This window comes from Petromyzon marinus, chromosome 20, assembly GCF_048934315.1.
Source record: "Petromyzon marinus isolate PM22_M1 ecotype Great Lakes invasive population chromosome 20, UKy_Petmar_22M1.pri1.0, whole genome shotgun sequence".
Lineage (NCBI taxonomy): Eukaryota > Metazoa > Chordata > Hyperoartia > Petromyzontiformes > Petromyzontidae > Petromyzon > Petromyzon marinus.
Genome location: NC_133686.1, coordinates 4,971,831 through 4,999,821, shown reverse-complemented (window position 1 = coordinate 4,999,821; position 27,991 = coordinate 4,971,831). Strand labels below are relative to the sequence as shown.

General features: G+C 45.1%; 2 protein-coding genes across 6 annotated transcripts in view; one reads left to right on the top strand and one right to left on the bottom strand.

Moving 5' to 3' along the window:
* Positions 1 to 32: 32 nt before the first annotated feature.
* On the top strand, positions 33 to 8,436 carry CYC1 (cytochrome c1). The gene is made up of 7 exons (XM_032957715.1): positions 33 to 165; positions 1,643 to 1,833; positions 2,721 to 2,847; positions 4,081 to 4,238; positions 6,543 to 6,703; positions 7,780 to 7,880; positions 8,071 to 8,436. Exons 1-7 carry the CDS (start codon positions 85 to 87, stop codon positions 8,173 to 8,175), a joined length of 924 nt encoding a protein of 307 aa, XP_032813606.1. The 5' UTR covers positions 33 to 84; the 3' UTR covers positions 8,176 to 8,436.
* Positions 8,437 to 12,605: 4,169 nt separating this feature from the next.
* LOC116944204 (teneurin-3-like) overlaps positions 12,606 to 27,991 on the bottom strand; it is a 456,734-nt gene continuing 441,348 nt past the window's right edge. For all 5 annotated transcript variants that reach the window (XM_076068250.1, XM_076068253.1, XM_076068251.1 and 2 more), the window contains 5 exons: positions 24,646 to 24,881; positions 20,561 to 20,857; positions 18,310 to 19,921; positions 17,571 to 17,701; positions 12,606 to 15,830 (listed from right to left, as the gene is read on the bottom strand). In XM_076068250.1, the coding sequence (XP_075924365.1) occupies positions 15,072 to 15,830; positions 17,571 to 17,701; positions 18,310 to 19,921; positions 20,561 to 20,857; positions 24,646 to 24,881 (3,035 nt within the window). In that variant the 3' untranslated portion in view covers positions 12,606 to 15,071. The remainder of the gene's footprint in view (positions 15,831 to 17,570; positions 17,702 to 18,309; positions 19,922 to 20,560; positions 20,858 to 24,645; positions 24,882 to 27,991) is intronic.

Sequence of the window (27,991 nt, the reverse complement as noted above, 5' to 3'; positions counted from 1 at the left end):
TCGTCGAGGGTGGCCGGTGGTGGGTGGGGGGCGTGTCAGAGTCACACTCCGCCCCCTTCCGTTGCTTCTCGGCTCGAGGTGAAGATGGCCGCGCTCAGAGCTGCGGGACGCTGCACGGGCCGGCTCCTTCTACAGGCGCCGGGCGGGGGGCTCACGACCCCCAAGGTAAGCGACGTTTTATTGAACCGAGCACCTAAGGTCGACACCGTCGCTGCACGTTAGACCCCCCCCCGTGTTAAGCGGCGGGGGAAGGGATGGGTGGTGGTGGTGGTTGGTGGTGACGGGTCCCTTTCACCTGCTCAGGCAAGGTCACTCCGGCACGGGGGGTTCGGCCTCACGCTTCCCCTTTCCATACGTCTCGGGCTCCTCGGGAGCACGGGGAAAGCTCTTCCACGACTCTGGATTGCGTGTCCCGACGGGGCTTTTGAGTTGAATTAGAACCTCGGGGTCGCGACCTCTGCTTGTAAAATCGGAGATACCTCCACCACCACCACCGCGGCTGGCATTGTGTAACGGAGTGGTAGTGCGATTCTTTGGGTTCTGAACTCGGATGAGGAAGACGGGAGGTGGACTGTACGTGAGGGTGTTTTTTGCGAAGCTTGGTCTGTTTTTCACTCTGAAGAGCATTTTTTTTTAATTACGCCGATTATTTGCTTATTTTTAGAGTTACGTGCGTAAAGTGTGTGCTCAATCCGGGGCTTGAATGTTGGAAGGTCTGGGGACGAATGGACACTGTCTTGACATTGGGTCAAAGCTCATTCGATTAGGAGGACCTCGCTGTGGATGCAATTTTACTATAGGCTTAAATCGAAATATACCCTTTTTTATTTACATACTTGCGGTGCGGAAATGGCGTTTAAGGGTTAAACGCCAGCGAGGTTGAACCTTGCTGTAAAGGAAGGTGAAATCCAGTCCTTCCAATGTAATGGATCTGTACCCTGGAATACCAGAGGGCATTTTAGTGGGCATTGCAATTTTAGTTTGATGGCTGTAATATCACTGCTCATTTTTGTTTAACCACTTATTAAAGGTACCAAGTAATTAACGTATCATTCAGTGTAGTGTTCGTGGACTTTGACATTGCTACTTGTGTAACAATCGCCTGAAGGACAAGGCGCTCTACACGCTACGATTTACTTGTTAATTGAGCGTGGATATTTGCAGTTTTTGACATGTTACTTGGTAGTTTTATAACAGTTCCGTTTTAAATGTTACCCAAATGGTAAAATGCCTGTCACCAAAGTGGTTAAATAACTTAAGCTTATATCTACGCGGCTGACGTTTAGGTATGTTTCTGTACCGACTGCTTGGGTTTATTTAAAAATATCTGAAATGCGTTTGTATGACTACTGATTATGTTTCGACATTGTTTTTGTACATGACAAAAAATCAGATGTCTACATTTTTGTCTTGAAGCAGTGATATGTTTTGTTCAACTTGTTAACTGAATGGGCAAGCAATAATAGGGACTCACTGAAGATATGTGGTTGACGACTGCCTATAGGCAAGCTCTCCTATTTTGGTATATGATATTTAATCAGATTCTCTAAGGATACACGGGGGAGCTTTGCCACTATGCTTTCAGGGGTAGCACATTGGGAGCGTATCTAACTTGTGGATAAATTGGTACTCTCGCCTGCAGGCCGGCATGTCCTTCGCGAGCCTTTCCCGTGGAAAAAAGGTGGCATTGTCCACGATCGGCGTGGTGGCGGCCGGCGGACTGGGGCTTGCGCTGGCTCTACACCACACCATCAAGGCCGAAGAGCTGGAGCTGCATGCGCCCAAGTACCCGTGGAACCACAACGGCCCTCTTTCCGCGCTCGACCAAGCCAGGTATGACGATGCAAAAGTGGTAGCGCTGTTGCCACTTGTCGCAGAGGTTCATGGTTCAAGCTCAGCAATCGCGCCTAGTACCGCGGGTATATTAACAAAGCATACCAGCTGTCCAATTCACATTGGACCTTAAAGATCCTGTGACGTTATTCAAGAAATAATCGGCCATGTCTGCTGGCATCAATCCAAATTAGAACATTACTTGCAAATTCCCTTGTTGGGTAAAACCACACAGCAATATAGCCCCCTACTTCGTACGCAAATTATCCTCATGTACGAAGCATCACGTTTATGATACCCTTGCGCTATAAGAACGGCATAAATACCATATGGATGAGTGATATTATATTTGAAGACAACTCCACCCTGCCTGGATGTGCGCATTTTCCTGAGTGATATGGTGTAAAGTGTGCTAACCACTACCACCATTTCTCTAATCCCTGGAATCTAAACAGTAATTGATTAATGGGTTTGTAATTCATCTTCTTTGGTTCCTTCGGTAAAGTCACGTAGAATGAGAATAAAATAATAAATTAATAAAATAAAATAACACAATAAAATTCTCACGACGTTTCGGCCACAACACAAGTGGCCTTCATCAGGTGAAGGGACGTGACTGTCTCGAGGACAGCGCTGGAGCGAACACAGCCAAGCTCAGACCGCGACCTTTAAGCTGTGTGAGAGGAAACAGAGCGCCTTGACAAAGGAATTAGCATAAAAATTAGCATTTAATTGGCGGACTTAGCATGATGAACGGTGTAGAGGGGGTGAACATGTGCAGACCGGCGAGGAGGGGAGGGGGAGTTTATTGATAACTACCGTGCAGCGCAGTTTAAGGATGACATGTAACAGGGGCAATTTTAATTTAATTGGGTGTGTTTCTGCAGTGTGCGCAGGGGATACTATGTGTACAAACAGGTGTGCGCGGCATGCCACAGCATGGACTACGTAGCCTTCCGTAACCTGGTGAACGTGACACATACGGAAAAAGAGGCCAAGGCACTTGCTGAGGAGGTGAGTTCACTGCCATGTTCCAGAGAAACATAATTTAAGCCATATTGGTTTCTGCAAGGATTTGAGTTCAGCTAGTTTGTGGCTCTTAGGTCTGATGCTGATAACTGCACACGAGTAGTAGAGGGAACCAGATTTGTGTTATTTTTACTGGGCCATTAGAAGGCCCACCCAACACACCATGTTTGGCCATTTCATGAACGGTCCGGCGTTGGTTGTTTTCTGTCTCAGTGCTTTACGAGCTACGCACCTTTGTGAGTTGGGCCCCTTTTGCTAAGTTGTCTGCATTGCTCTTCTTCTGCGGCTGAAGGGAAATCATGGATTTTTTTTAAAGAATGTTAAATAGCTGTTTGGATTAGGCAAAAATCACAGCCCTAAATGTAATGTAAATAAACCACACCCATGATATCACAGTTGCTTCTGGGGACAGGGAGCCACGCTGTCTGTTAAAGTGAGCCTCATGGCCCTGTTGTTACATGGTTGGCCCAATTAGGAAATCTGGACTGAGGTTCATGAACCAGGCCACTTCACTTGTGGAAAAAGGCTACCAGGTATTGGAGATGGATTAGAAGGAATTTAGTGTATACTTTATCATAGTGTAGACTGTAAGCAGTTTAAATTTGGATCAGTGAAATGTAATTTAATTATATGGTTTCAAACAACACAATAACCATGTGCAAAAAGAACTTGGCCTTTGTGCATTATGTAAAAAAACTATCAGCAGTTCCTGAAAATATGCACGATGGTCCTCTTGTCTTAGGTCACGATCAGAATAAATTTGGGCAAATGTGGCTCACTGCTCACTGGTGAGCATCAATGGAACACAGACTACTGTAGACTGGTTTATTCCTTATTAGGACTCATCAGTACAGTATAGTCACCAATGCTCACTGCTACAAAGTCTTGTTCTTGGCAACATGTAGAGTCGCCACATATACTCTGGGGGCCATTAGCTAGTAAGTGCTGGCTGGAAACACCATATGCTTCAAACAACACACAGGACCACAATGCATTTCTTCAGGAACTGATTTTGGTTTTGCATGGTGTGTAAAGGCAAGAGTGCACATTTTTATATAAAATGTTAAATGTATGGATTTCTGACTTGCACAATTTTTTTCATTAAATATTTACAGATTTCATAATTTGTGGTAATCTATTTTAACTAGTATCCTTAGTTATTGCAAAAATAGTAAAAAAACAAGACATTCTTGACAGTAGCATTTTTCTGTCATTTAGTTTGAGGTGGTCGATGGGCCGGATGACAATGGCGAGATGTTTACAAGACCAGGAAAACTATCGGACTACTTTCCCAAGCCCTACGCCAATGAGCAAGCAGCTCGCGCTGCCAACAATGGAGCTCTACCACCCGACCTCAGCCTCATCGTCAATGCTCGGTAAGTTAGTCCCGCACGGACAAGGACGATTCTAAATCTTTTCTTTTGCTTAGCACCAGGTTTTATAAGAGTGCTCAGGTATCCCCAGTGTGCTCAATGTTAGGTGTGGTCATTCATTTATCTGTGTTATGTACAGACATGCTAAAATTGTTGAATGGATTTACATGATTAACTGCCGTGGACAGGCTTGTTGTGGACTTGCATGAAAACCCACAAGTGACTCCTGTTGCCAAAAAGGGAAAAAAGCTTATGGCCTGCAAGCTTTTAAATTGTGACGTTAGAATTGTGTTTTAAGTATCAAACGATGATTAAGTATTTTTTTAAGGATTATATATTTGGGTAAACATTTAACATCTGATTTGTAAAATAATTGTGCATACATATGAAGGTGTGCAGTACATTAATTATAATACTATTTTATTTATTACTTGCTTTACTACCTGGCTTCACCCGGGACTTGGATTCACCATGCCCGGCCGCCTTTGTCCCCCCAGTGGCGATGTTCACACACCAGACCAGTTACTCGTTTGAGGCTGAGTCGACCTAGGGGAGGCCCAGGACGGGTTCAAATAATCGTCACTGGTGGTGGCCATGAGCGGGAATGAAACTCGGGTCGCCGGGTTCGTAGCGCAGCACGCCAACCACTACGCATGCGCGGGTGACATGCCAGATGTGACGTCACAGCTCACTTGCCGTGCAAAATAGATGCATTAATGCGCTCCCCCCCCCCCCCCCCCCAAAATACCAAAGTACATCTGGTCGAGCACCAATTGGTCGAGGCTCAAAAGAAAGCCATCCCTTGGTGTGGACCAATCAGTTTCAAGGACAATGCATATATTATCATAGCATGTTTGTTGTTTGCATTTTGACTGCAGGTATTGTGGTTAATGCAGACATGAATCCTCGTAAAAAGGTTTCAGTTTTGTTGCCAGAAAAAAGGGGAAAAATCCTATTATTAAATACCTTTCATTAATACATAAAAACAGAGAAAAAATTAAATAGCAGCCATATGATTCCCCTCACACAAGCTACCACAGCCGGTTACAGCCATCATGTTAATGGTTATTGTAACTGGAATGATTGGTGATCATAATTGAGTGAAAGGATGGACCACAGTTGTCTTCATCTGATGGGCCAGTTATTGTCATTGACTTCTCAGCTTCATTGGAATGATTGGCCAGTACTTAGTCTTTGGTTCTATTGGGTAAAGTCACGTAGGTGAAAATAAAAAATAAAATACCTACGTGACTTTACCCAATTGAACAAAGAGTATGGATCCTAGCAGTCACGAAAGCTTTAAATCTAGAATTGGCCAGTACTTGATTGGTATGGTGGGCCAGTATTTGGTATGATGTGTCAGCTTGAGCTCGATGATGGGCCAGTACTTGTTGGTATGATGGGCCATCTTGAGCTTGATGATGGGCCAGTACTTGATTGGTATGATGGGCCATCTTGAGCTCGATGATGGGCCAGTACTTGATTGGTATGATGGGCCATCTTGAACTTGATGATGGGCCAGTACTTGATTGGTATTATGGGCCAGCTTGAGCTCTGATGGGCCAGTACTTTATTGGTATGATGGGCTAGCTTTAGCTCGATGATGGGCTAGTACTTGATTGGTATGATGGGCTATCTTGAGCTCGATGATGGGCCAGTACTTGACTGGTATGGTGAGCCAGTACTTGTTTGGTATGATGGGCCATCTTGAACTTGATGATGAGCCAGTACTTTATTTGTATGATGTGCCAGCCTGAGCGTGAAAATGGGCCAGTACTTGATTGGTATGATGGGCCATCTTGAGCTCGATGATGGGCCAGTACTTGATTGGTATGATGGGCTAGCTTTAGCTCGATGATGGGCCAGTACTTGGCCTATATGTGGTCACAGTGATTGGTAGAACACAATGTACGTAGCAGCCAGACGTGCTATTTGGGCGTGAATGCTCTGCCGATTGCTCCGGTGGTCTCCTGATGTCCGTCTGCGTGGCCCCCAGTGGCTCGTCCACCCATACCAGGGTTATATAGAGTGGCAAGGCTGTGAGTGGCACTGAAGGCCAGGACATCAGTGTGGGGCTGTGCAGTGGTGTCGGAACCTACTTCGCTTCATTCTCATGAAAATTGTGTAAATTATACACTTGTGGAAATTCATATTTGTCTTTTTGCGTTGTCTGTTAAGTTGGCGTTAGCCTAAATTTTGAGATGCTTCATGGCACACCGCCTACCCAGTGATGTTGTTAGGCTAGCTATGATCGGTCTTTTAAACAGTTTTTTTTTAGCAAAGCCTTGTTTGTATGTACGCGTGTAGCCACGGAGGAGAAGATTACGTGTTCTCACTGCTGACCGGATACTGCGAGCCTCCAGCTGGTGTGACCATACGCGAGGGCATGCATTTCAACCCATACTTCCCTGGACAAGCTATCAGCATGGCTCCACCTCTTTACAATGAAATTTTGGAATATGAAGATGGTATGTAATGCTTTTTTCTACGTATTGTATTGATAATGATAATGTTAGATCTGTATTTTTAGTTTTGAACAGATGTATTTTTTTATGTTATTTTGAGCGTATTTAAATATATGTATTAAAATTGTATTCCAATTGTGCTGTCAATGTTATCATGAGACCAAGTGTGTTGTCGAGCATTGAATTGAATCACCTATGGTTAAAGAGCAGCCAGTGGAAGGAAACATCACATAACTACTTCTGGGAACCATTCAAGTGCCCTCTTTATCCACACGACTGACACTACATATCCACACATGCCCTGCTGTAGATAAGTGCTTTAGTTGGCAGTGAAATCCATACTGCAATTTCTTAATTTTTACTAAAGTGAAAAATAAATTGTAATATGGTAGTAGTTTTGCACAGTAATTGTTGATCAGGCTAAGTTCATTCCCTATACTTGAGAAACCGGCTTAAACACGTGCATCCAAAACCTGTTTTTCGACCAAGGATCTCTCAAGGGTTCTGGTTGAGTGCTCCCACCCTTATTACATGTGGCCCACTGAGCAGAGTGAAATAGTTTCACCTCTCTTCAATGATTGCACTTACAATAATACAATACAAAATATAAATTCAAATTAATGAACAGTATAATTATTTTTGATTTAAAGCTTTCATGACTGCAGGGATTCATATTCTTGGTTCTTTCGGTAAAGTCTCGTAGAAGGGAAACAATAAAATAAAAATATAAAAACAATAATTATTTACATTTTTGTGCAACCTCAGTATATTTTAAGCTACCGATATTGATTTTTGCTTTCATCGGGTAATAAATAAAATATGCACTGTGTGAATTTTTTTATCACAATCTTTCACTGCGTAACAGTGTCAATGGGAGCAAAATAAATTGTCAGCATTTTACACTTCCATACAAATAATTCCAAAAAAGAATGTGTTATAGATTTTCAAGTGATCATTTCCAAATACATTTCAAACTGAGGGTTGTGTAAGTTATATTCTTGTAAAGGACCTACTGGTAAAATTGCCCTGCATGTAGTTATCTTTGCAGAAATGAGTTGCCATCTCTTGTTATAATACAGGGACACCAGCTAGCATGAGCCAGGTAGCAAAGGATGTGTGCACCTTCCTGCGCTGGGCGGCTGAACCGGAGCATGACACTCGCAAGCGCATGGGCCTGAAGGTAAGGTCTCCATTTAATGATTAGTGTTGCAGTTATGTACTCTAAAAAATTATATGGCTCGTGTTGAGAATACATTATTGGTGATTTAATGCCTCCTTTGGTCAAGTTGTTGCTGCCAGGTACAATTGCATTAGCTGTAAAATAAAATGTTTGTGGGATAACCAAGGAGCCTGTTTCTGTCTTCCCACAGCTCATGATGCTGATGAGCATCGTATTGCCTTTGTTCTACTACATGAAGCGCATTCGATGGTCCGTACTCAAGTCGAGGAAGATTGCGTACAAGCCACCCCAGTAGAGACCGGTGCCAGTTGGTGGACAGGCTCTCAGGCGGCAGAAAGCCTTATGGCATGCAATTCACCTAAACTTGTATAAAAATATAAACGGAAATGACAAGTGGATTATTGGCAAAACACGCTAACATTGATCAGCCTGCTATGAGTGATGTGCATTGTGCTGTTCATACTTTCTGCATCATTTCCGCCTCGCGCAATAACTCGGTTCCTCTTCTTCAGCCATGGACTATGGCTGGAGCTGAATAAACATAATCTTATGTAGACATGTTGTAGTTGTGTCCTTGTTCGAGAGTTTTGATTGAAAACATTTCTTGTGTCAAAGGAGTGTGTACAAAATGACTTCTGTGTTTGTGATGTTGGTCCTGTAAGCACTCGCATCACTTTAGGAACCTCCTCGACCCCCTGGTAAACTCCTGCCGTCGGTGAATACAAAATGAATGGTAAATTTGAAAGATTATGGAAATCCTGCCTTGATATCTTAATACCAGAGCTGGAAGACTTGTATTGATAAATAATTTCAGTTGGCTCAGGCGAGATCAAAATTCGATTTTTCTTCCGATTGCAAATGGTGCTGAAAATCCTAATTTCTTTTTCAGTACTGATCTCCTTCCTGTGCCCCCACAATCCCGCTTTCTGCGCTACATAAATTGCCATGTGCGAACATCCCAGTTCCTATTTACCTAAGAATGTTAAGAGAAGATTTTCTGGATAATTTACCAGGTAATCCCACTGAGCTATGAGCTGTTTTTCAGCGGCGATCTGGCCACACGATAGTGCATATAAGTGGTTTATATCACGTGGGAATTTGTCGTAGCTAAGTAATCTAAACGTATGTTTATAAATTGTGGAGGGAAAATCCTCACGACCACGGAGAACATGCGAACGTCAACTATACAGACATCGTCAGGTTTGGGATCGAACTTATGACATGCTAGGCGAGGGATATATCTCCTTCCCACCGCGGTTCCCCATCTGGGCTTACTGCTCTTATTGATATATCGCCTTGGCAAAATCTTCGGTTTTAATAGCAACCACCGGTTTTCCCCTCCAGCAACAATGGCCCCCAGTCATGTAATTTTTCAAAGAGAAAACGCTTAACTTAACATTTAAATGAACGAAACAACCTAAACGATAATGTAATCAAGCTGAAAACAATACATATTGTATGCAAATTAGAAAACGCTTTTATTCCAAAAACATTAAATGTTTTCGACCAAAATTATTCTATGATAAAAAATTGGCACAAGTTTGAAATGCGTTTAAATATTTATTGCAAGGCCGTAATTATACGATAATGTAATATAAATAATTTGCTAAACCTTGGCCATAATATCTGGACTTGTCTTCATATACGAATGCATAGATTTCTGTTTATATTATTGTGGTTATGGTTGTACTTTATTAATCCCTAATCTCTGCCATTACATACAATGAAACAAGAAAAGGTAAAAAGAAAAACAGCAATATAATACAATACACTATTAGACATTGTAAAAAATAAATTAAAAGTCCATCCCATGTGTTTTTTATATTTTAGGCAATAGCAGGAAATTCGTTTTCAAATTTAGATTTTTTTCTGGTGGGGAGACCCCCAGACCCCCCGGAAGATTTGGCCCCCCCCAATGTTGACTCCATGGCTACGGCCTTGATTTAAGGAAATATAATACAGGTTCAAACTTGTAAATATTTTAAAAACATGCTTAATTTTATATTTTGAACCAAAAGTTGCCAAGTATAGATTTGTATTAGTACATTTATTCATTCTGAAAGTAGTAATGCGTTTTTGATGCATACATTTAGCAATTGTAATTATATATAAAATAGATTTTAACGAATCGTCCATTAAAAAGAAAAATATATTTATTATTCTGAAAGTTTTCAAATCTGTCAATGAAAAAAAAACATGCAGTCAGCCACATTTGCTCAAATTTAATTTATTTTGATGGTGACCTAAGACCACAATGCAGTTCATCAGGAAATGCTGACAAGTTTTTGCATAATCCACTGGCTGCATGTTACACATATTTGCGTGTTGTTAGAAACTCCTGAAATAGCTTTTAATCAAATGTCTTCATTATCAACAACTACGATAACTTTCAGAAATTTCAGTTTTTGAAGACAGTGGCCACATTTTTACCAAGCGGTATGATTTGTATTTCATTTTATTTGACCTTTATTTTTATAACACATTTTACCTCTGCATGCAAAATTGTTCACGTGCACGTTCCACTCAAAATTCAACTACAAAGAGATTAAAAACGGTTCCATGTTGCCCATTAGTGACAAAGTACTGTAAGGGTAACCTTTAAAATAAAAAGTTTACCTTTAGCATTTACAACATTGCCATTTTTGGCTCTCGTTACAAAGAATCGTTGAAGGGGAAACAACATTGGGAGTACGTTGGGAGCGAGTGGAGTTCCTGTAATGCCAGTGATGCATCATTGTCCTGCCAATATTTGCCTACGCATTGGCTTCCCTGCTTGAAGATATCAGTTCTCATAAAAGCTCTGCTAATGGAAGCTTTATACTGTGACGTTGGGGGCCATCCATTGAGTACTCACGCATGGAGGGGGGTTAACCCAAATGCGTTACACTTGCGTATGGGGGGGGGGGGGGTCTACTGACATTGTACACATAGGAAACGGTGGTGGGGGGGGGGGGGAAGCCTCGATAATAATTTGTCGACATTGGTCTTCAAATGAGTTAGTCTGGCGGCGGACTGTTTGCTTAAACACATTAATATTATTAATCCTTGTTCGTTTCTGCGTGGATTAAATATCGGCCGTTCTATAGGATTCGGGGGGGGGGGGGGGTTACGTCAAGCTGTACGTACGCAGGTGGGGAGGGGGGTAAATAGTCCGCGTGCGTACAGGGAGGAGGGGAGCCGTCAAGTTTTGACAGATTTTTTTGCGTGCCTACTAAATGGATGTCCCCCCTTCCTTACCTTTTGCGAGTGGTCATTGCTGATCCACGGTGTGGCGCTGCAGCCTCGTGATTTCGCATCCACTACCCCATCCCCCGCCTTGTGAATAGAATGTATCTATCAGTGGTCGTCGAAAGAATAGAATGTATCAGTGGTCGTCGAAAGAATAGAATGTATCAGTGGTCGTCGAGAGAATAGAATGTATCAGTGGTCATCGAGAGAATAGAATGTATCAGTGGTCGTCGAAAGGATAGAATGAATCTATCAGTGGTCGTCGAAAGAATAGAATGTATCAGTGGTCGTCTAAAGAATAGAATGTATCAGTGGTCGTCGAGAGAATAGAATGTATCAGTGGTCGTCGAAAGGATAGACTGAATCAGTGGTCGTCGAAAGAATATAATGTATCAGTGGTCGTCGAGAGAATAGAATGTATCAGTGGTCGTCGAAAGAGTATAATGTATCAGTGGTCGTCGAAAGAATAGAATGTATCAGTGGTCGTCGAGAGAATAGAATGTATCAGTGGTCGTCGAGAGAATAGAATGTATCAGTGGTCGTCGAAAGGATAGAATGAATCAGTGGTCGTCTAAAGAATAGAATGTATCAGTGGTCGTCGAAAGAATAGAATGTATCAGTGGTCGTCGAGAGAATAGAACGTATCAGTGGTCGTCGAGAGAATAGAATGAATCAGTGGTCGTCGAAAGAATAGAATGTATCAGTGGTCGTCGAGAGAATAGAATGTATCAGTGGTCGTCGAAAGAATAGAATGAATCAGTGGTCGTCGAAAGAATAGAATCTATCAGTGGTCGTCGAGAGAATAGAATCTATCAGTGGTCGTCGAAAGAATAGAATCTATCAGTGGTCGTCGAAAGAATAGAATGTATCTATCAGTGGTCGTCGAAAGAATAGAATGTATCAGTGGTCGTCGAGAGAATAGAATGTATCAGTGGTCGTCGAAAGAATAGAATGAATCAGTGGTCGTCGAAAGAATAGAATCTATCAGTGGTCGTCGAGAGAATAGAATCTATCAGTGGTCGTCGAAAGAATAGAATGTATCAGTGGTCGTCGAAAGAATAGAATGTATCAGTGGTCGTTGAAAGAATATAACCTATCAGTGGTCGTTGAAAGAATAGAATCTATCAGTGGTCGTTGAAAGAATAGAATCTATCAGTGGTCGTCGAAAGAATAGAATGTATCAGTGGTCGTCAAAAGAATAGAATGTATCAGTGGTCGTCGAAAGAATAGAATGTATCAGTGGTCGTCGAAAGAATAGAATGTATCAGTGGTCGTCGAGAGAATAGAATGTATCAGTGGTCGTCGAAAGAATAGAATCTATCAGTGGTTGTCGAAAGAATAGAATGTATCAGTGGTCGTCGAAAGAATAGTATCTATCAGTGGTCGTCGAAAGCGCTGTGCTCTCCCGCACCATGACGACTCCTTGGCCGATCGCGACGCGCTCATTCGAGTTCAAATAAGCAACGTCAGAATACACCGTTAGGAGGAAGAAGGCAATTTGTCATTTCCTTAAATATTTTATTTTAAGTACGGCATTTTAACATGAACATAATGAAGCAGTAGCATGTTAATGACAAGCAATGGTTTACAAAATGTTTAGTCTTGGCAAATCCTAGTAAAAAAAATGGCAAATGATCCATTGACTGCCATTTCCAGACTTTTTTTATACAAAATATTACACATTGAGCTACCGGTGAATGAAAACCAACTTGAAATTTTTCAACAAAAGTATGGACAGCTATTCCAATGAAAAACACATTTTGAACACTCCTAAGATTTTCTATTTTTGGAACTATATTTCTAACCTGATTGAGATTCCGAAAGCAATTAAAAATCTATACACAAGTGTACATTTAGGCATATCATTGCGTAAGCAGCCACCCATTGAAAACATCTTCCTGCCACAGCTTGCAGATGAAACCTAACACCTATTTTCTCACCGTTAATGTGTTCGTGAATAACTGGATTTTATTAAATATTGTGCCAAAGTTTGATATTAACATCTTTTTTTTTAAATCAGTGTATTAAACTGGCGGTTACTATTCTCGAAGACAAACGCCCTGAAAAATGGCTCAACAAAAACCATTCTAAAATAAAACGAGCTCACCCCGACATCTTGAAAAAGTCGCTGTGCTTGTTAAATGAAAGAAATCAACGATACGTTAATTTGCTTTGGGCTCATTCGCTGTGGTTGGAGTTCTAAAGCTGCAAATATCCAGTCTGTGGATTAGTGATAATATAATTATACTGAAAGGATATACAGGTCTTCACAGCAAGCTCCAGCCATGCTCAGACTGGTGGTGATTTAGCATCTTAATTAAAGGTTCTCAGTTTGTCAAGTGTCTTGTTTTGCATCGCATTTGTGAATTAAGAAAAGTGTAGAAATTATAACCACCCACTGCAATCGAGAATTGGTTATGTGCATGTATGCATGATGTGCACCATGTGGTATTAGATATTGCAGGCTATACTATTTCACAAAATATGCTGCTGAACTGTGTTCAGTTCTTCTTGGAACATTTTTACGCCTGCACTAATGTTATCACAAAGTCAAAGCTTTTAAATTCCCCAAAATTAGACGATAATATTTCACGAGAAAAAACAAGGTTTCTAGGTGCAAAGCTCACTGTAATTTAAACACATACACACAGATTGATTTAATTTTTTTACAATGTAATGTTCTTTAAAGCACCTAACACATAAAAAGTGCCATCACAGTATTTTCTTGTAGAATTTAAAAAGCCAAACACACACAAGGGTTCTACAAATCTCACCCGGCCCTGCGTCACCCGGAACTAGAAAACGTCTTTCAGTAGATGTCTCGCGCAGATGAAAGGTTATGCATTGCCTTGTTGAGTCGTGGCATCTTTTTCTTCTTCAGCTACACGGAGGGGCGACGCAGGGTTTCACACGCCCATCATCTGGTTACGGGTCCACCAAACACGTTGACAAACATGCAGCATGGCTTTATAAATCAAAAATGCATTTCCTGAGTCACCCCTACACAAAGTGGCACACTCCTCTCTTAAGCGCTGAAGCTGAAGCAGTCTGGGGATTCTATCAGGTGTATACAGGCGACGAGTGCGTATGCCTGACATGTGTTTGGTGGATCAGAGTAATCAAAAACAGTCTGGCACGGAGCCACACTTCTGCTGTGTGCAGTAGCTCCAACTTTCAATTCTATTTATTGGATACCCACGGCAGGACACGCTGGTGAAGTCTGGGAACTTGTGAGAGACGCGTGATGACACGTGGCGCAGTGGGGAGTTGGGAGTCGGCACGAGTGACTGGGAATTTGTTTTCAATATTTTAGGATTCTTGCTCTTTGTGTCACGAGTCATCCAGTCGGTATAGAAACCACCCACCCTCATCCTCAGCTTCCCCCCCCCCCCTCTATCTCTCACCTCGATACAGAGCAGCCACAGCAAGTTGATTAGAGCTTCTTTTGTCGACTGGTGCCAGGTTAATAATTGAGCGGGGAAACCGTCAGGGATTTTTCCTCTACTGCCAATGCAGTCCGCCTCGGCGTAAACCCCGTTTGTCAGGTGCCCTTATTTCCAACATGTTTGATTGATGTGTAACCAGTTACAGTATTATACACATCTATTTTAGCTGAAGGCAAAAGCATAACGTCACCCCTACCCTGAAAAAAGTAACACCACAGTTTCTCTGCTGTAAAAATACATTTACATATTTGCAGAACTTCAACAACGAAGTGCCAGGTGATATATATACAGTATATATACGTCATTTTTACATCACAACTAAATTAGTTAAACTCATAGTCACCAGTGTAAAACTGTAGTGCTTTTTTTTTAATAAACCCCATCACACTGTGCAACTACTCTGTGCAGTCCACCTGGTGCTGTCTTTGGCATGTCTGAATGCCGGCAGGGAACATTTTCACTACGTTCTCACGCGCACGTTTTTTGTTTTTCCTCTCCCCATTTTTTTATTTTTTTTTTACCTCCTGCCAATCTCAGTCTGCCGGAGAAACTGGACGTTGTTGGCGCTGTCGGCCAACTCGGGAAACTGGTTGACGGGCAGGACGTAGAAGCCCTCGTAGCCGGCCACGCGTCCCGCGCCCAGCAGCTGCCGCTTCTCCCCGTCGCTCCACTGGCGGCCGCCCTCCTCGCCGTCCCGCACGCGCTGCTGCTCGTGAGCCCACGCCTGGCCGAGGGCGCGCTGCCTCGCCTGCTCCAGCACGCGCGCCCGCTCCTCGTCCGGCGACGCGCCGTAGCGCACGTTGAGGAGGAGCGTGTCGACCGACAGCGACACGTCCATGTAGCGGCGGCTGCGACCGTTCACGATGGCGGTCGACTGCGAGATGCTCACGTTGGCGCCGTTCTCCAGCAGCTTGTGGCCGCTGCTCACGCCCAGGACGGCCAGGTCCCAGTCGGACGAGCCGCTCTTCACGAAGAAGTGCGTGTCCTTGCCGTCCACTGTGAAGTGGAAGCGCTCCAGGTAGTGGGAGCTGTTGAGGACCGTGGCGATCTTTCGGCAGTCCTCGCTTGCGATGTTGATGATGTCCGTGTAAATCTGTCCGTGGTTGTTTGCGATCATCACGCCCTTGCCCAGAAGGGAGCTCATGGGTGTGAACCACCGCTGGGAGGACTTCTGTCTCTGGCCAGGCCGGCACGGTTCCCAGTGGGGAGGAAGGCTTTTCAGCGACATGAAGGCCTTCAGCTGTTTGTTCGCAAGACACTCCACCCAGGACAGGCTCTGAAAAACACATCCACGTTTTGCAATTAATCTCAACCAATAATGCCCACTACTGCACATAGAACCAAATGAATATTTATGTTTACTTGGGAGACCTCAACAACTTTACATTGAAGGGAACATCTCAACCAATAATGCCTACTACTGCACATAGAACCAAATGAATATTTATGTTTACTTGGGAGACCTCAACAACTTTACATTGAAGGGAACATTAAAGATTAAAAGATCAAGATGTCATCAAGGCCAAAGTCATTTTTGCCACCAGACCTCATCGCCAACACTTTATACCCTCGACCACATCCCTCAGTTGCTGCACTTTAGACATGCAACCTCCAATAGTTGCCATAAAAGTATCCCACTATCATTATGAGAATGATATATATTTGCAATTTATTTGAGAGAGATTTTTTTAACGTCTGTAATTTTCGTTATTACACTGACACAGAGCGACCAACACAGGAGCGTTTATTGCCACTTTACAACAACTGATGTCCGCTGCAAAGATAAAGTTAAAAAGACTCAGTCTCAGCCTTAATGGACTGTTGGGGCAAGTACCGTTAGCGAGCACCTATGAAGACCAGCATGGCACATGAGGGAGTGGGTGATCAGCACAACGCTCGGCCGTCTTTGTCTCCCTAGTGGCGATATGTACACATCACACCAGGTACTCATTTAAGGCCCAAGACTAGTTCAAGATAATCATTACCGGTGTTGGCACACTCATCGCTCTGCGACCGCTCCCCATGTAAACACGCAATAAATACACGAACAATCAGTATATACACACACATTATATAATGGAATACTGCCAAAGCGTTTGAAACATTTGATGGCTGGTGAGCAAAATGTAATAATCTTGAATTCCAAAAAGGTTTTTTTATTTACTTTTCTCGGAATCCAGCATTTAACAACTATAGATGTTGGAACCATCATGACATTACTTAATTGCTACACAACATCAATAGGTGTTTTCATAAAAAAAAAACAGTTTTAACATTTTTTGGTCTTGAAAAATACCTCGACGTTTTAGAGCAACAGGACTGCAAAACAAACCCAAAAACATATCTCTTACCAAATAAATAAACTTCACCATTTCGTCAATGGGGAGTTTCTGTAATCGTCAGCGTACTGAAATAGTTTTACATTCTACAGGTTGCTGGATCGACTCGATCTTACGATGCCTGCAGTTGAATCAATGGCCATGTTTCTTGAACCCCGCCTATAGGTGCACCTAAATAGGTGGACCTTAATTAGTAGATCGGCAGGTCGTGTGTGGTAGGGTAAAGTGTGGGTACTGTCCTCGAGAGCTCGCTCTAGCAGAGGCCCTTCTGCCAGCGGTGGCATGAGCAGGCAATCGCAGGGCAGCGCCTTTAGCTATTCAGTAAATGTATTGAAACCATGTCGAGAACGAAGGGTTAAAGTTCAATATCCAGATGCAAAAAGGGAAGAAAAGTATAGTGCTTGAACTCATGGAGTATTCTTGTCATGTGCACACCATGTTGAAGAATTTATGATAGTGGCCTGAAAGTGAAAATACTGAGATGCACGGCAGGCGTACGCAGCGGCTGTTGAAATATTGATCAAAGTAAATGCTAATTCTGGCTGGCCTGGCCCGAGAGATTAATTCACTGAAATATCCAGTGACCAGCTGGGTAACTTCTATGGGAGAGAGCCCCGCGCGGCAGCACCGTTAAAGAACTGTCCCCGATATGCGCAGCTCCGCATCCGAAAAGTCACCTTTGAGCTCGCAGGTGCCAGCGTTGTCTTCAGCCGGTGGGAAGGTTCATAGGACTCTGTCCTGAGCTTGGGGTAGCCAGCGACCACATTGTGCAGCTGGAAGCCGAATGTCTGCAACCAGCTGTTCACGTCTACAGAAAGCAAAACACCATTCCAGATCAATGACGAGGCGAGTAGGCAAGCGCGCAACTTCAACATGGCGCACCGTTGTCATATTGCACGGCGGAATGTTATTTTTATGTTAACGTTTTCTATTTATATAAAAAAAAACATATTCAAAGTAATAGGGTTGGCGTGATTATTTGATACAATATATATTTCTGGATTGCCAAATATACCCGCTAGTTTTCGTGCATCACAACTTAATACGCCTAGACTATCGTCGACACTCATTGTTTATTTCCGTGTAATTAACAACATAAGTGCTAAAAAACACGGGAGAATGTAAAGTTGCAATGATTACAATATTATGACAGTCTCATGCTGAGTGAACTACAGTTGAGGGGCTTTTGAAGTACATTTAATTGCTTACTGAAAATACAGCAGAGCACAAACAAACAACACGATAAAAATGTTACAAATTTAAGGGAATCTCATATTGCGGTAAATGCCAACGCGTGAACACCGCTGTCGTGTCGAATGGTGGACAATCATATCGCAGGAACGCGACGGCTACTCAACACCTGCACATTGTTCCACCACTGTTTGTGCAACGCGACGAGCGACGCGGCGTCATTACCTGTGACGTATCTGTGGGCATCCCGCCCGACGCTCACTGGGTTGTTGTTCTGAAACATGTAGAGGTTGAACGGCTTCGGCTGGGCGCTGACCTCCTTCCACAGCTCGATCTCGGGTGACGTCCAGCGGCCGGTGAGCACATCGTAGTCCTTCCAGCCGAAGTGCACCAGCATGGTGAGCGGATCGTAGAGGCCTCCGTGGAAGCCGATGGGCAGCTGGAAGTCTGGGTTGGAGTCAGAGTAGATCTCCCCGTAGGCCGTGTACTGCAGGTAGCGCACCACCTGCCCCGCGTTGTCGAAGACGGCCAGGGGTGTGCCCATGCCGTCGGTGGCCACATAGTACTCGTCGCCGCTGTTGAGCTCAACGGAGAAGAGGTGGCCCTGCAGGTCGTAGTAGAGCGTGATGATCTCCGAGTTGGTGTGGTTGTACATGTGCGTGACCCGGCCCGGGTTGGCGAGGTCGGCGTAGAAGTACTGCAGGTGCTGCCGGAAGTTGGTCTTGCGCGACACGCGCCGCCCGAGCCCGTCGTAGCGGTACTGCACGCTCCAGCCGCTGGCCTTGCTGTACACCTGCATGAGCAGGCCGTTGGAGTTGTACTCGAAGAGCTCGCTGCCGCGCTGCCTGAGGAAGCCGTCGTCGTCCACCACGTAACGCATGTCGCCCAGGCGGCTCACGCGGTCGCGCAGGTCGTAGCGCAGCGGCGTCAGGCGGGCGCTGTTGCCCGGGTTCAGCAGGTGCAGGTTGCCGTTCAGGTCGTAGCTGTACTTCCAGCTCTGCCGGTTGTTGATGGACACGCTATGGAGCTGTCCGTCCGTGTCGTACTCGTAGGCGAGCTTTGTCGTGTTGGCGTAGGGCCCGATTTTAAGCTCGCATTTGGCCACCCTACCCATGGCGTCGTAGTTCAAGACCATCCAGAACATGAGCGACCTGTAGACTTCGTATTGCACCTCTTTGAGTCGGCCGAACGAGTCGAAGTGTTTGGTGAGAGTCATGGCGGCTGTGGTGATGATCTGGTGAATGTCGAAGTAAATGACTGCAAACTTCCCGAACTGCTCCACCTTGCCGGAGATGTCGTCGTACTGGTAGAGATCTATGGGCAGCGGCGTCTCGTTGATCACCACCTGCATGCTGGCGATGCGGAAGACGGAGTCGAAGCTGTAGTCGAAGCGCGCGTTCACCATCCCCTCCTCCCCAAAGCGGACGATCTGCCGGTTTAGCAGGGGCCCCACGAGGCGGAAGCGTATCGCGCTCGTGAACGTGCTGTCCTGCAGGTTGACGAGCTTGAGCGTTCCGGTTGCGTCGTCGTGCGAGAAGGTCACGTGCGTGCCGTCGTACAGGACCTCGGACAGGCGGGACTGCTTGGCGTATTTGTAGAGCACCCGCCTGCCCGTGCCCATGAAGGCCGTCTGCAGGAGCAGCCCGTCCTCGCTGAAGTCCTGGAACACCGACGCGTTGCTCTCGGGCGGCAGGTAGACGTTGCGGTAATAGCCGATGGAGCGCACGGTGCCCAGGGTGTGCCGCGCCACGCTCGGCATGGTGACGGACACCAGGCGGTCTGCCGCGTCGAACTCGAATATGTACTGCCGCTGGCTCTGCAGGAGCAGCACCATGGACTGTTGCGGGGGAGGGGTGGGGGGCGAGAAGGTGGCCAAATATTAGGGATGATGGCAAAGCAAGGGATAAATAAAAAAAAACCTGCCTACCTTCTTCAAGGCCTGTGACACCAACTCACCCGGATTGCGCTCGATCGCGTCAGATCTCAGAAGGTAAGCAGGGTTAACCTTGGATAGTGCTTGGATGGGTGACCACCATCTTATTGTGTGTTTAATTTGTCCTTTTCTCGGACCTCCAAGTAGCATCGTTGGCTACGTATGGTGCGAAAGAAGTACAACGTACATACATGCTGGTTGATATCTCTTATGGGTCCACATGTGGGTGGTAGAGGGCAGTACACTAAACACGGGGAATGGCTTTAAAAGTTGTATAATCTCCTGCAGATGTAGATGCCACTGGTTCTTCACGCTCTGCAGATGTAGACGCCACCACCGCCATCTATTGCGCGGCAGTTAAACTTACGACTCTCGGGCCAAACAGGCAACTGGACATACGGACAGGTTTGTTCGTACCTCTGAAAGTTCGTAAATCGAATGTTCCTGAGTAGAGGATTCCCTGTACGTACGTTGAACTTCTTTCGTACCATGCGTAGCCAACCGTGCTGGGGGGGGGGGGGGTAGGGGTCTGCACGCACACACCTTCTCAAGGTAGGTGTAGCTCCAGGTTTTGCCGTCAGCGAAGACGCGCGTGACCACGCGCCCGAGGCTGTCGTAGTGGTCGTGCTCCACCATGGAGCCCCACTGCAGGCCGGCGACGCGGCCGCGCTCCGAGTACGTGACGTTCAGCGCCGTCAGCTTGTCGCCCGGCAGCCAGAGCGAGGGCAGGCCTAGCGGGCCGTACACCACGCGCAGCTGGAACTTGCGGTGGTCGTCGTAGATTTTCTCCGTCCGCGTCTCGCGGTCGAAATCGATGGACAGGATGTTTCGTCCGTTCACCTGGCGTGTTGTCGCAAAATGACAGGTATGGTTAACAATAATGTAATAATTTTCTTTGGGAGTAATGTGGGAAAGTTTGATTTTATTTTAATGTTTTATTTTAAATGATCTGTGTTTGCTTATGCTTTACAACTGAGGTTGAAAGATTTCATGCATTTGCACTGTCCTTCCGTCCAACATAAACAAAGCTGTCGTATGCAGCTGTGTGCCTATTAGGGAGTTCTAGATTTGAAGCTTTCGTGACTGCAAGGATCCATACTCTTTGGGTAAGCTGACAGGTAGGTAGTAAAGACATTTTTGTTGTTTTATTTTTGTACCTACATGACTTTACCGAATAGAACCAAAGAGTATTAGGGAGTTACCGCATATAAAACTGGCCGAATTGATTAAGGGGATGCCCAAAACTTATAGACACAAACTCGAGCAAATAGGACTATTTGCAAATATTCAAATGCATTTTGCACTGACAGCTACCTGTCAACTTACCCACTTCTAATGACATACTTCTAAATACAAAGCCACGTTGGTAAGCGTTGCATAATTATCCATGTGAGTGTGTCACTTTTCTGGACTTGTTATAATATAAGTTGCTTTGACAGAGATCCCCTTGTATTATGAGGATATTTTTTTGCCATGCGTAGGCTTGATGTATGTAACATCTAGATTAAGACAAGATTATTATTTCAAAGTATCTAATTTCTCTCGCCTTTTCCCCCACAATTTTATGCCAGTTGTGTCACTGCCATTATGTCATGAGGAAAAATATGACATGGCTATTTAGAATGATCACAGAGCAATATATCCCCCCGATGTTAAAGAATGGCCTGTGGAAGGTGATATGACAGGGCTACTTTTGAGATCCCTTCAGGTGACTTTTTGTCTACACAAAGGCGCTAAACTTATGTACAATATAAAGATGCAGCCCTGAAATGTCTTACTCATGCCCCTGCAGGCGGAAGGGACTCCATGAAAGGGAGCGTCACTCTTCCACGCTGACCAAGATGGCTTTGAAGAGGTGGGAGTACCCACACTGTTCCCCACCACATGCACCATGACAATCGGCTGATTGTGGTGAACTTATTTTCACTGCTGGGTGGATCGAAGTGGAGGTGGGGGGGGGTATTTAAGAAACTTTCCCATTCTTTCAACGGCCGTGCCGGGAGATTTGAACCGAATCGGTGTCCTCGAGATTGCAAGTCCAGTCTGCTGACCATTATACCATGGCAAAGCATCAGAACATAATTACCTACATGAATGTGTCATAATCTTGATTTGAAGCTTTCGTGACTGCAGGAATCCATACTCTTTGGTTCTTTCGGTAAAGTCACGTAGGTAGAAAATAAAATGAATCACGACGTTTCGATCGCAACACAGGCGGTCGTCCTCAGGCGGAAAAAAATATCATCCAGCAGTGGAGCTGCTGAACCAGCGAGACAGCTGCTACAACAAGGAGAGGTTATTTATGCGGCGATGGGCAAGCAAGCGGGGTCTGAGCTGGAAAGGAATTCCATCCACGGACGCAAGCACGCCAGTTGTGTTAATGGGGGAGATTAGGGAGAGGGCTTAGGGAGGGTCATCGCCACATATATAACCTCTCCTTGTTGTAACTGATCTCTCGCTGGTGCAGCAGTTCGTGATTCATTTTATACCTACGTGACTTTACCGAAAGAACCAAAGAGTATTAAAGTGTCATCTCTGTTGCCAAAGAGTCAATGGCATAACGGACTTTCCGATGGCAAAGCTTGCGTAATGTGATGGCATCTGGTAGGCATGTTTTAATTCCTACTGTTGTCAAATATTTCGATTTTTGGACACAAATTACTATGGGGACATGACTAGTCACTGCACACACATGCATGATGCGCTAGCATCCAGAGTACCAGACGAAGGCACCTTCAGAATTCTTGGGGACCCATTGTTTTGATTGAAGTTCACAGAGTCAGACTAAGGCTCCTTTAGGATTCCTGTGGTGAAATATTAAAGCCCAAAAAACTCAGAGAGCCAATATCAAGAGCGGCATAGCCACGACAAACCACGTAATAATAAAACACCACAGTGCCAGCCCAATTTTAATATTTTTTTGTATAAATTAAATAAAAGAAATGACTGGAGAAAATTATGTATTGGCGCAAGATGTTTCGAAAGGGAACTACACAAGCAACTCTGGCCAAATAATTCCCAGCAGTTCTCATTCTTTATCCGTGCTCCAGGCTCAACTTATCCGGCGGAGCTCCTTCCCTGCGGTGGTGGGAACCAGACCCAGAGCGACTGTCCAAGAAGCTGTCAATTCCGTTAAAGAGTACCACTGGAGCCACTTAGCAACCTCACACCTGGGGAGACAGCAGCCTTTTATATTTCACCACCACAGTGAGATAAAGTGAGAATTAATTGAGCTGAGGTGCCATTAATAGTTATTTGTGTAACAAGGTTATTTGTGCCGGGGTTTTAACAGCCGAGGACAAAAAAACAACGATACACCCACTTCAAGGCTCCGAAGCCTGTCAAGAGACTCAATATAAAAATAATTTCTCTCTGGGCACACAGCCCACCTGTTCTCTCACAGCTCTGAGCATGATGTCAGCTTGATTTATTTATAAATGGAACTTCAAGCGAGACCATCTCTTTCTCCTGGGATCATCCCTCAAAAAGTGAAAATTAAACAAGTTTTACACAGTCGCCCCAATCGAGACTAATACATTGATCTATATTACTTAATTAAATCCTACTTTAAAATTTAATTTGTACAGTATTGCGATGGTAATCATCATAATGATTGACTTAAAAAAAACTATTGATCTTGAAAATGTAAATTATTTTACTTCTCTTGCCACGAGCATTGGCACAGCAGATGATGAAGTGTGTAATATTTATTATTCCTGTAATGCCGTTTAAGTATTTGTGTATATATACACACTCACTATACATATTACAAATGAAGCCCATGCTATACAATGGATAACCATCCATATTCACTGTCCAACGAGAAGCATCTCAAAATGTGTATTTCCTGCCATAGGGCCAAGGTCCGTGAAACGAAAGCACAGAGCTCGCTGCACTGATCCCCTGCATTTTCTGGGGAGTGGGGGGGGGTAATGTCCATGCCGCAATGCATCCTACAGCAAAGCAGAGGAGTGAAAGTGGTCCCTGGTGTCTCCCAGGCCGAGTCTGGTAGCTGCCATCACAACGCGCGTGTGCGTGGCATCAATATTTATGATCAACATTCACATTCGGCTCTGCGCAACTCACTCTGCGTGCAATACTCAGTCTCTTTTCACACACACACACACGCGTGGATAGCAGCGACTGGCGGGAGATTCATACAAATGATGGAATGTTCTTTTTGTGTCGCATAATGTACAAGTGTTTGGACACGTGTGCATTACGTCTCATCTGGGGTGTATCTGTATGTGTGTGTGGGGGGGGGCACAGTGGCCTGTCACAGCTGCTGTTTTAGTACGGGTATTCAGTGCTCTCCATCCGATCCCATCATATAAGAAAAACCATGCACACGTACCCAACCTTCATGAAACGATCCCTATTCGAATCATAAATTCGCCTTAACTGCAACAATTTTTACGTCAATCCGGGGAAGATTGAGTGTGACATTTATAAACAACTGGCCTTGCGCACATCAATTTTTACCGGTTAATTTCTCGGTTGAGCCACTAATCGATTGATTAATATATTCACAGAGCCATTGATTCGCACGCTCTCTTGCTTAATAGAGCACACTGGGATCGGGCGGGGGGCAGGTTGGCTGGTGGATACCACCAGTGGCGGCGTCTCACCCTGAGCTTGCGACCCAGCACCGCGATCTGCCCGTGGCTCTGCTCTTTACGCAGACGCCACTCGGCACTGCTGGAGCCGCCGTCGGCAGGGAGGCTGAGGTTGCGCCGGCTGGCGGTGGGGCTGCTGGTGCCGGCGAGGACGTGCGGCTCCATCTGCAGCCCGAGCTCCAGCCCGTCGGGGTAGAGCATGCGCAGCGAGCCGTCGTAGCCCATCACGTAGCGCGTGTTCATCGTGCCTGCGGGGGTCCGCGCAGCAGAAGCGGAGCGTGAGTCCGGCGGCTCAGGAGTAGCGCGGCACAGCGCCGCTTTGCAGCGCAGTGTCCTTCACTAACTTTCCGAGGGGGGGGGGGGGGGGGGCGAGCCACTTTCGCCGATGAGACATCATCAGCGTGAGGGCCACCACACTGCCCGCAAGTGGCTTGCTCAAATTTGTGTGTATTGTTAGGGGCCGCACAGCATTGAAGAACGCTGTTCTCGTACAATGCATAGCACGGACAGGGGTACACAGATGCAGACAATTGACATGCAGAAGGGTAGACAGACAGGTGTATGTTTGTTGAACTTCTTTCGCATTGTACGTAGCCAACCGTGCTAATCGGGGGTACGGAATAGCACATACAGGTGGACGGAATAGCAGATACAGACAGAAACAGCGACGCACAAGCAGAGATAAAAGCCAACATGGACAGATACAGATCGACTGGTGGAATGGCAAACAGACGGAAAGAAAGCCAGACAGACAGATATACATACAGACAGGCATTTACAGATAGACGAATAGGTGCAAAAAGACAGACAGGGTGATAGACTGCCAAACAGATATCCATATATACAGATAGACGGGCCGAAGCGCAGACAGACATATGCAGACAAAGCTGTAGGACAGACAGACAGACAGGAGATAGGTAGGCAGAGAGCCAGATACATTTAATTAAGCCAGATGGGAACTTATTGATACACGAGATGTATATTTTATACGGGAAATATGGCTAAAATAAGTTTTAATTACAATGAAGGATATTGTGTTAAATAAATATAATAAAATAAAAAAACACGAATGAGTAACAAAGCGACGACGGGAGGAAGCTAGAGAATTACAAAGCATTCTACCTACAATGTACGATGTAAGGGGCTCGAGTGGGTGTAGTTCATTAAAGTATTTTCTGCCAACAAAAGTCACCATTGAAGCGATGCAGAGTCACCAGAAGAAAAAAAACCCGCCCAATCAATGGCGTTAAGCGCCAGTGCCGTTACCGCTTAGTCCGTGCGTCTCATCGGCGAGGCAGCATTAATGACTTCTGTGTTGAGCACGCTGCAACCTGCACTATTGTCGCAACGTATTGTACCGAATAACTTTTTTTTTATCACGATACCGATGTTTCATTAATGCCAGTTTATAAAATCACGCACTACAGATAACTCCCACTCACCGAGGAGTAAAAATGCGCTCGTAAATAGAAAAAAAAATCGGATATTGATGGGCGATCTTAAATTAACGGTGAATCCATAAAAGCGGAGGTAAAAGTCTAATGAGACATAATGGGCTACACCGCTCCAAAGGAATGCATTCGCAAATTCTGACTACAAAGTCAAAGGAAAAGAGAGCGGTGGTGCAGCGTGTAACTTCGTGGCACTATGAACCAGGCTACCTGAGTTTGACTCCCTGCTATGGCTGACATTAAGTGGGGAGTGAGATATTAACCAGTGCTAGGTACTCCCATCATGAACCCTCACATGACTGAGCATGCGAAAATATATACAAGCTGACAATGCATCGCCTTCATATATCCATCTCTCCAAATCCCTCTGCTATGTATCGTGGTAAGAGTATGGTCAGACAACGTCCGTTACCGACACAGCATGGAGATGTCTTCATTTCAGCAAGAGATTATGTTCTCATATAAGCAACACATCCATACATTATGCTGGTGGGGGGGGGGAGGAGGGTGAGAATGCCAAATGCAACTTCTGATACAGGCACACATCGAATATGAACACACCTGGAATTGCTTCCACATGGCCAGCTTCTATGTGATATAATTTTAATTTGTACAAAGTCAATGAAACACCCACAGACCAGAGAATGCCAAGTGTAAACTCCCTTTTGGATTTCATTCTGAGAACACATTCTCTCATGTAATTGGGAATGTTGTCACTATGATTAAGTTATTGGGCTCATCAGTGCTTACACTGCACATTTGCATTTAGGCCATAGCTTGGCAAGACAAATGGGCATGGACTGTGCCAATGTAGTGAGTCTTAGCAAAAAATAAAAGCCCATAAGAATTTAAACCTACCTTCTGAACCCCGACTTAGAGCAACATTTTAAAGGCAGTAAAATATTTTCTAGCAGAGGTGGAAAACACAAAGGGAGCATTGCAAGTGCTACTACACACAGTCAGCTATGCTTTTGGTGAACAACTGCCCAATCGGTAATATTTTACCAGTTGACAAAGAAAAGGGGTCGGGGAAGGGTAAGGTCCATTGGACCGGCTGGAGTGCATCACAGTGGAATAGCACCGCCAACGGCTGACCAGATGCGAGGTCGCTTGCTGAGCAAAGCGTTTCTCTTCCAACGCCCTGCGCTCCCGGCGCCAATCGTATTAATGTGAAAGTGTGAAGAGGAGATATCGAGGGAAAATTAATTCAGACCATCCCCTGCAACCTGCTGTTTTGACATCCGCAGGCTCGCAGCGGCGCGAGGCGGCTCGGCAAGGGGAACACTTTACCGGGTGATGGCTCAGTGAAAAGAAGAAAAAAAGAAAATATGTTTTTCTGAGTTTATTTTTTTTTTCTAAACCGCGGGGGAATTTGACTTCAAGGATATCTGCGGTGCATTGAGGGAAAGTGCAGGAAGAGCGTTGATGAGCACGGTCTGCAGTTTTACAGAGTTCACTTGTGTAAAATTAGACCTGTTTTGCATTCTCCATTGATGAACCTGAACGTTGAAGGGCAATAGCCGGGAGCAGAGAACAGTGGGTATGGGCCCTCGATCTCACCACGGCAATGTGCTGTTGTGAGTTTTAATGGAAAAAAATGTACCTGAACGAGTGAAAACACATTCCTGCGGAGGGAGCTGGTAGGAACGTTGGGTTGCTCGGTCAATGGCCAGGGTCAACGGCGGCACCACGTGGTGTATTCCGCAAATATGCCCGACTGTGAGGGCGGGCACAAGCCGGCGTGAGTAGGTTAAACGTTGAGTTTTATAAGGGCACCACGGGGTGACCAGCCCCTCCCCACCCAGCCCCTCCCCACCCAGCCCCTCCGCACCCTTCCCTCTCCACCCAGCCTGACCCCTCCCATTTTTGGATGCACGACGGACGGACGGACGGACACAATAATCCCC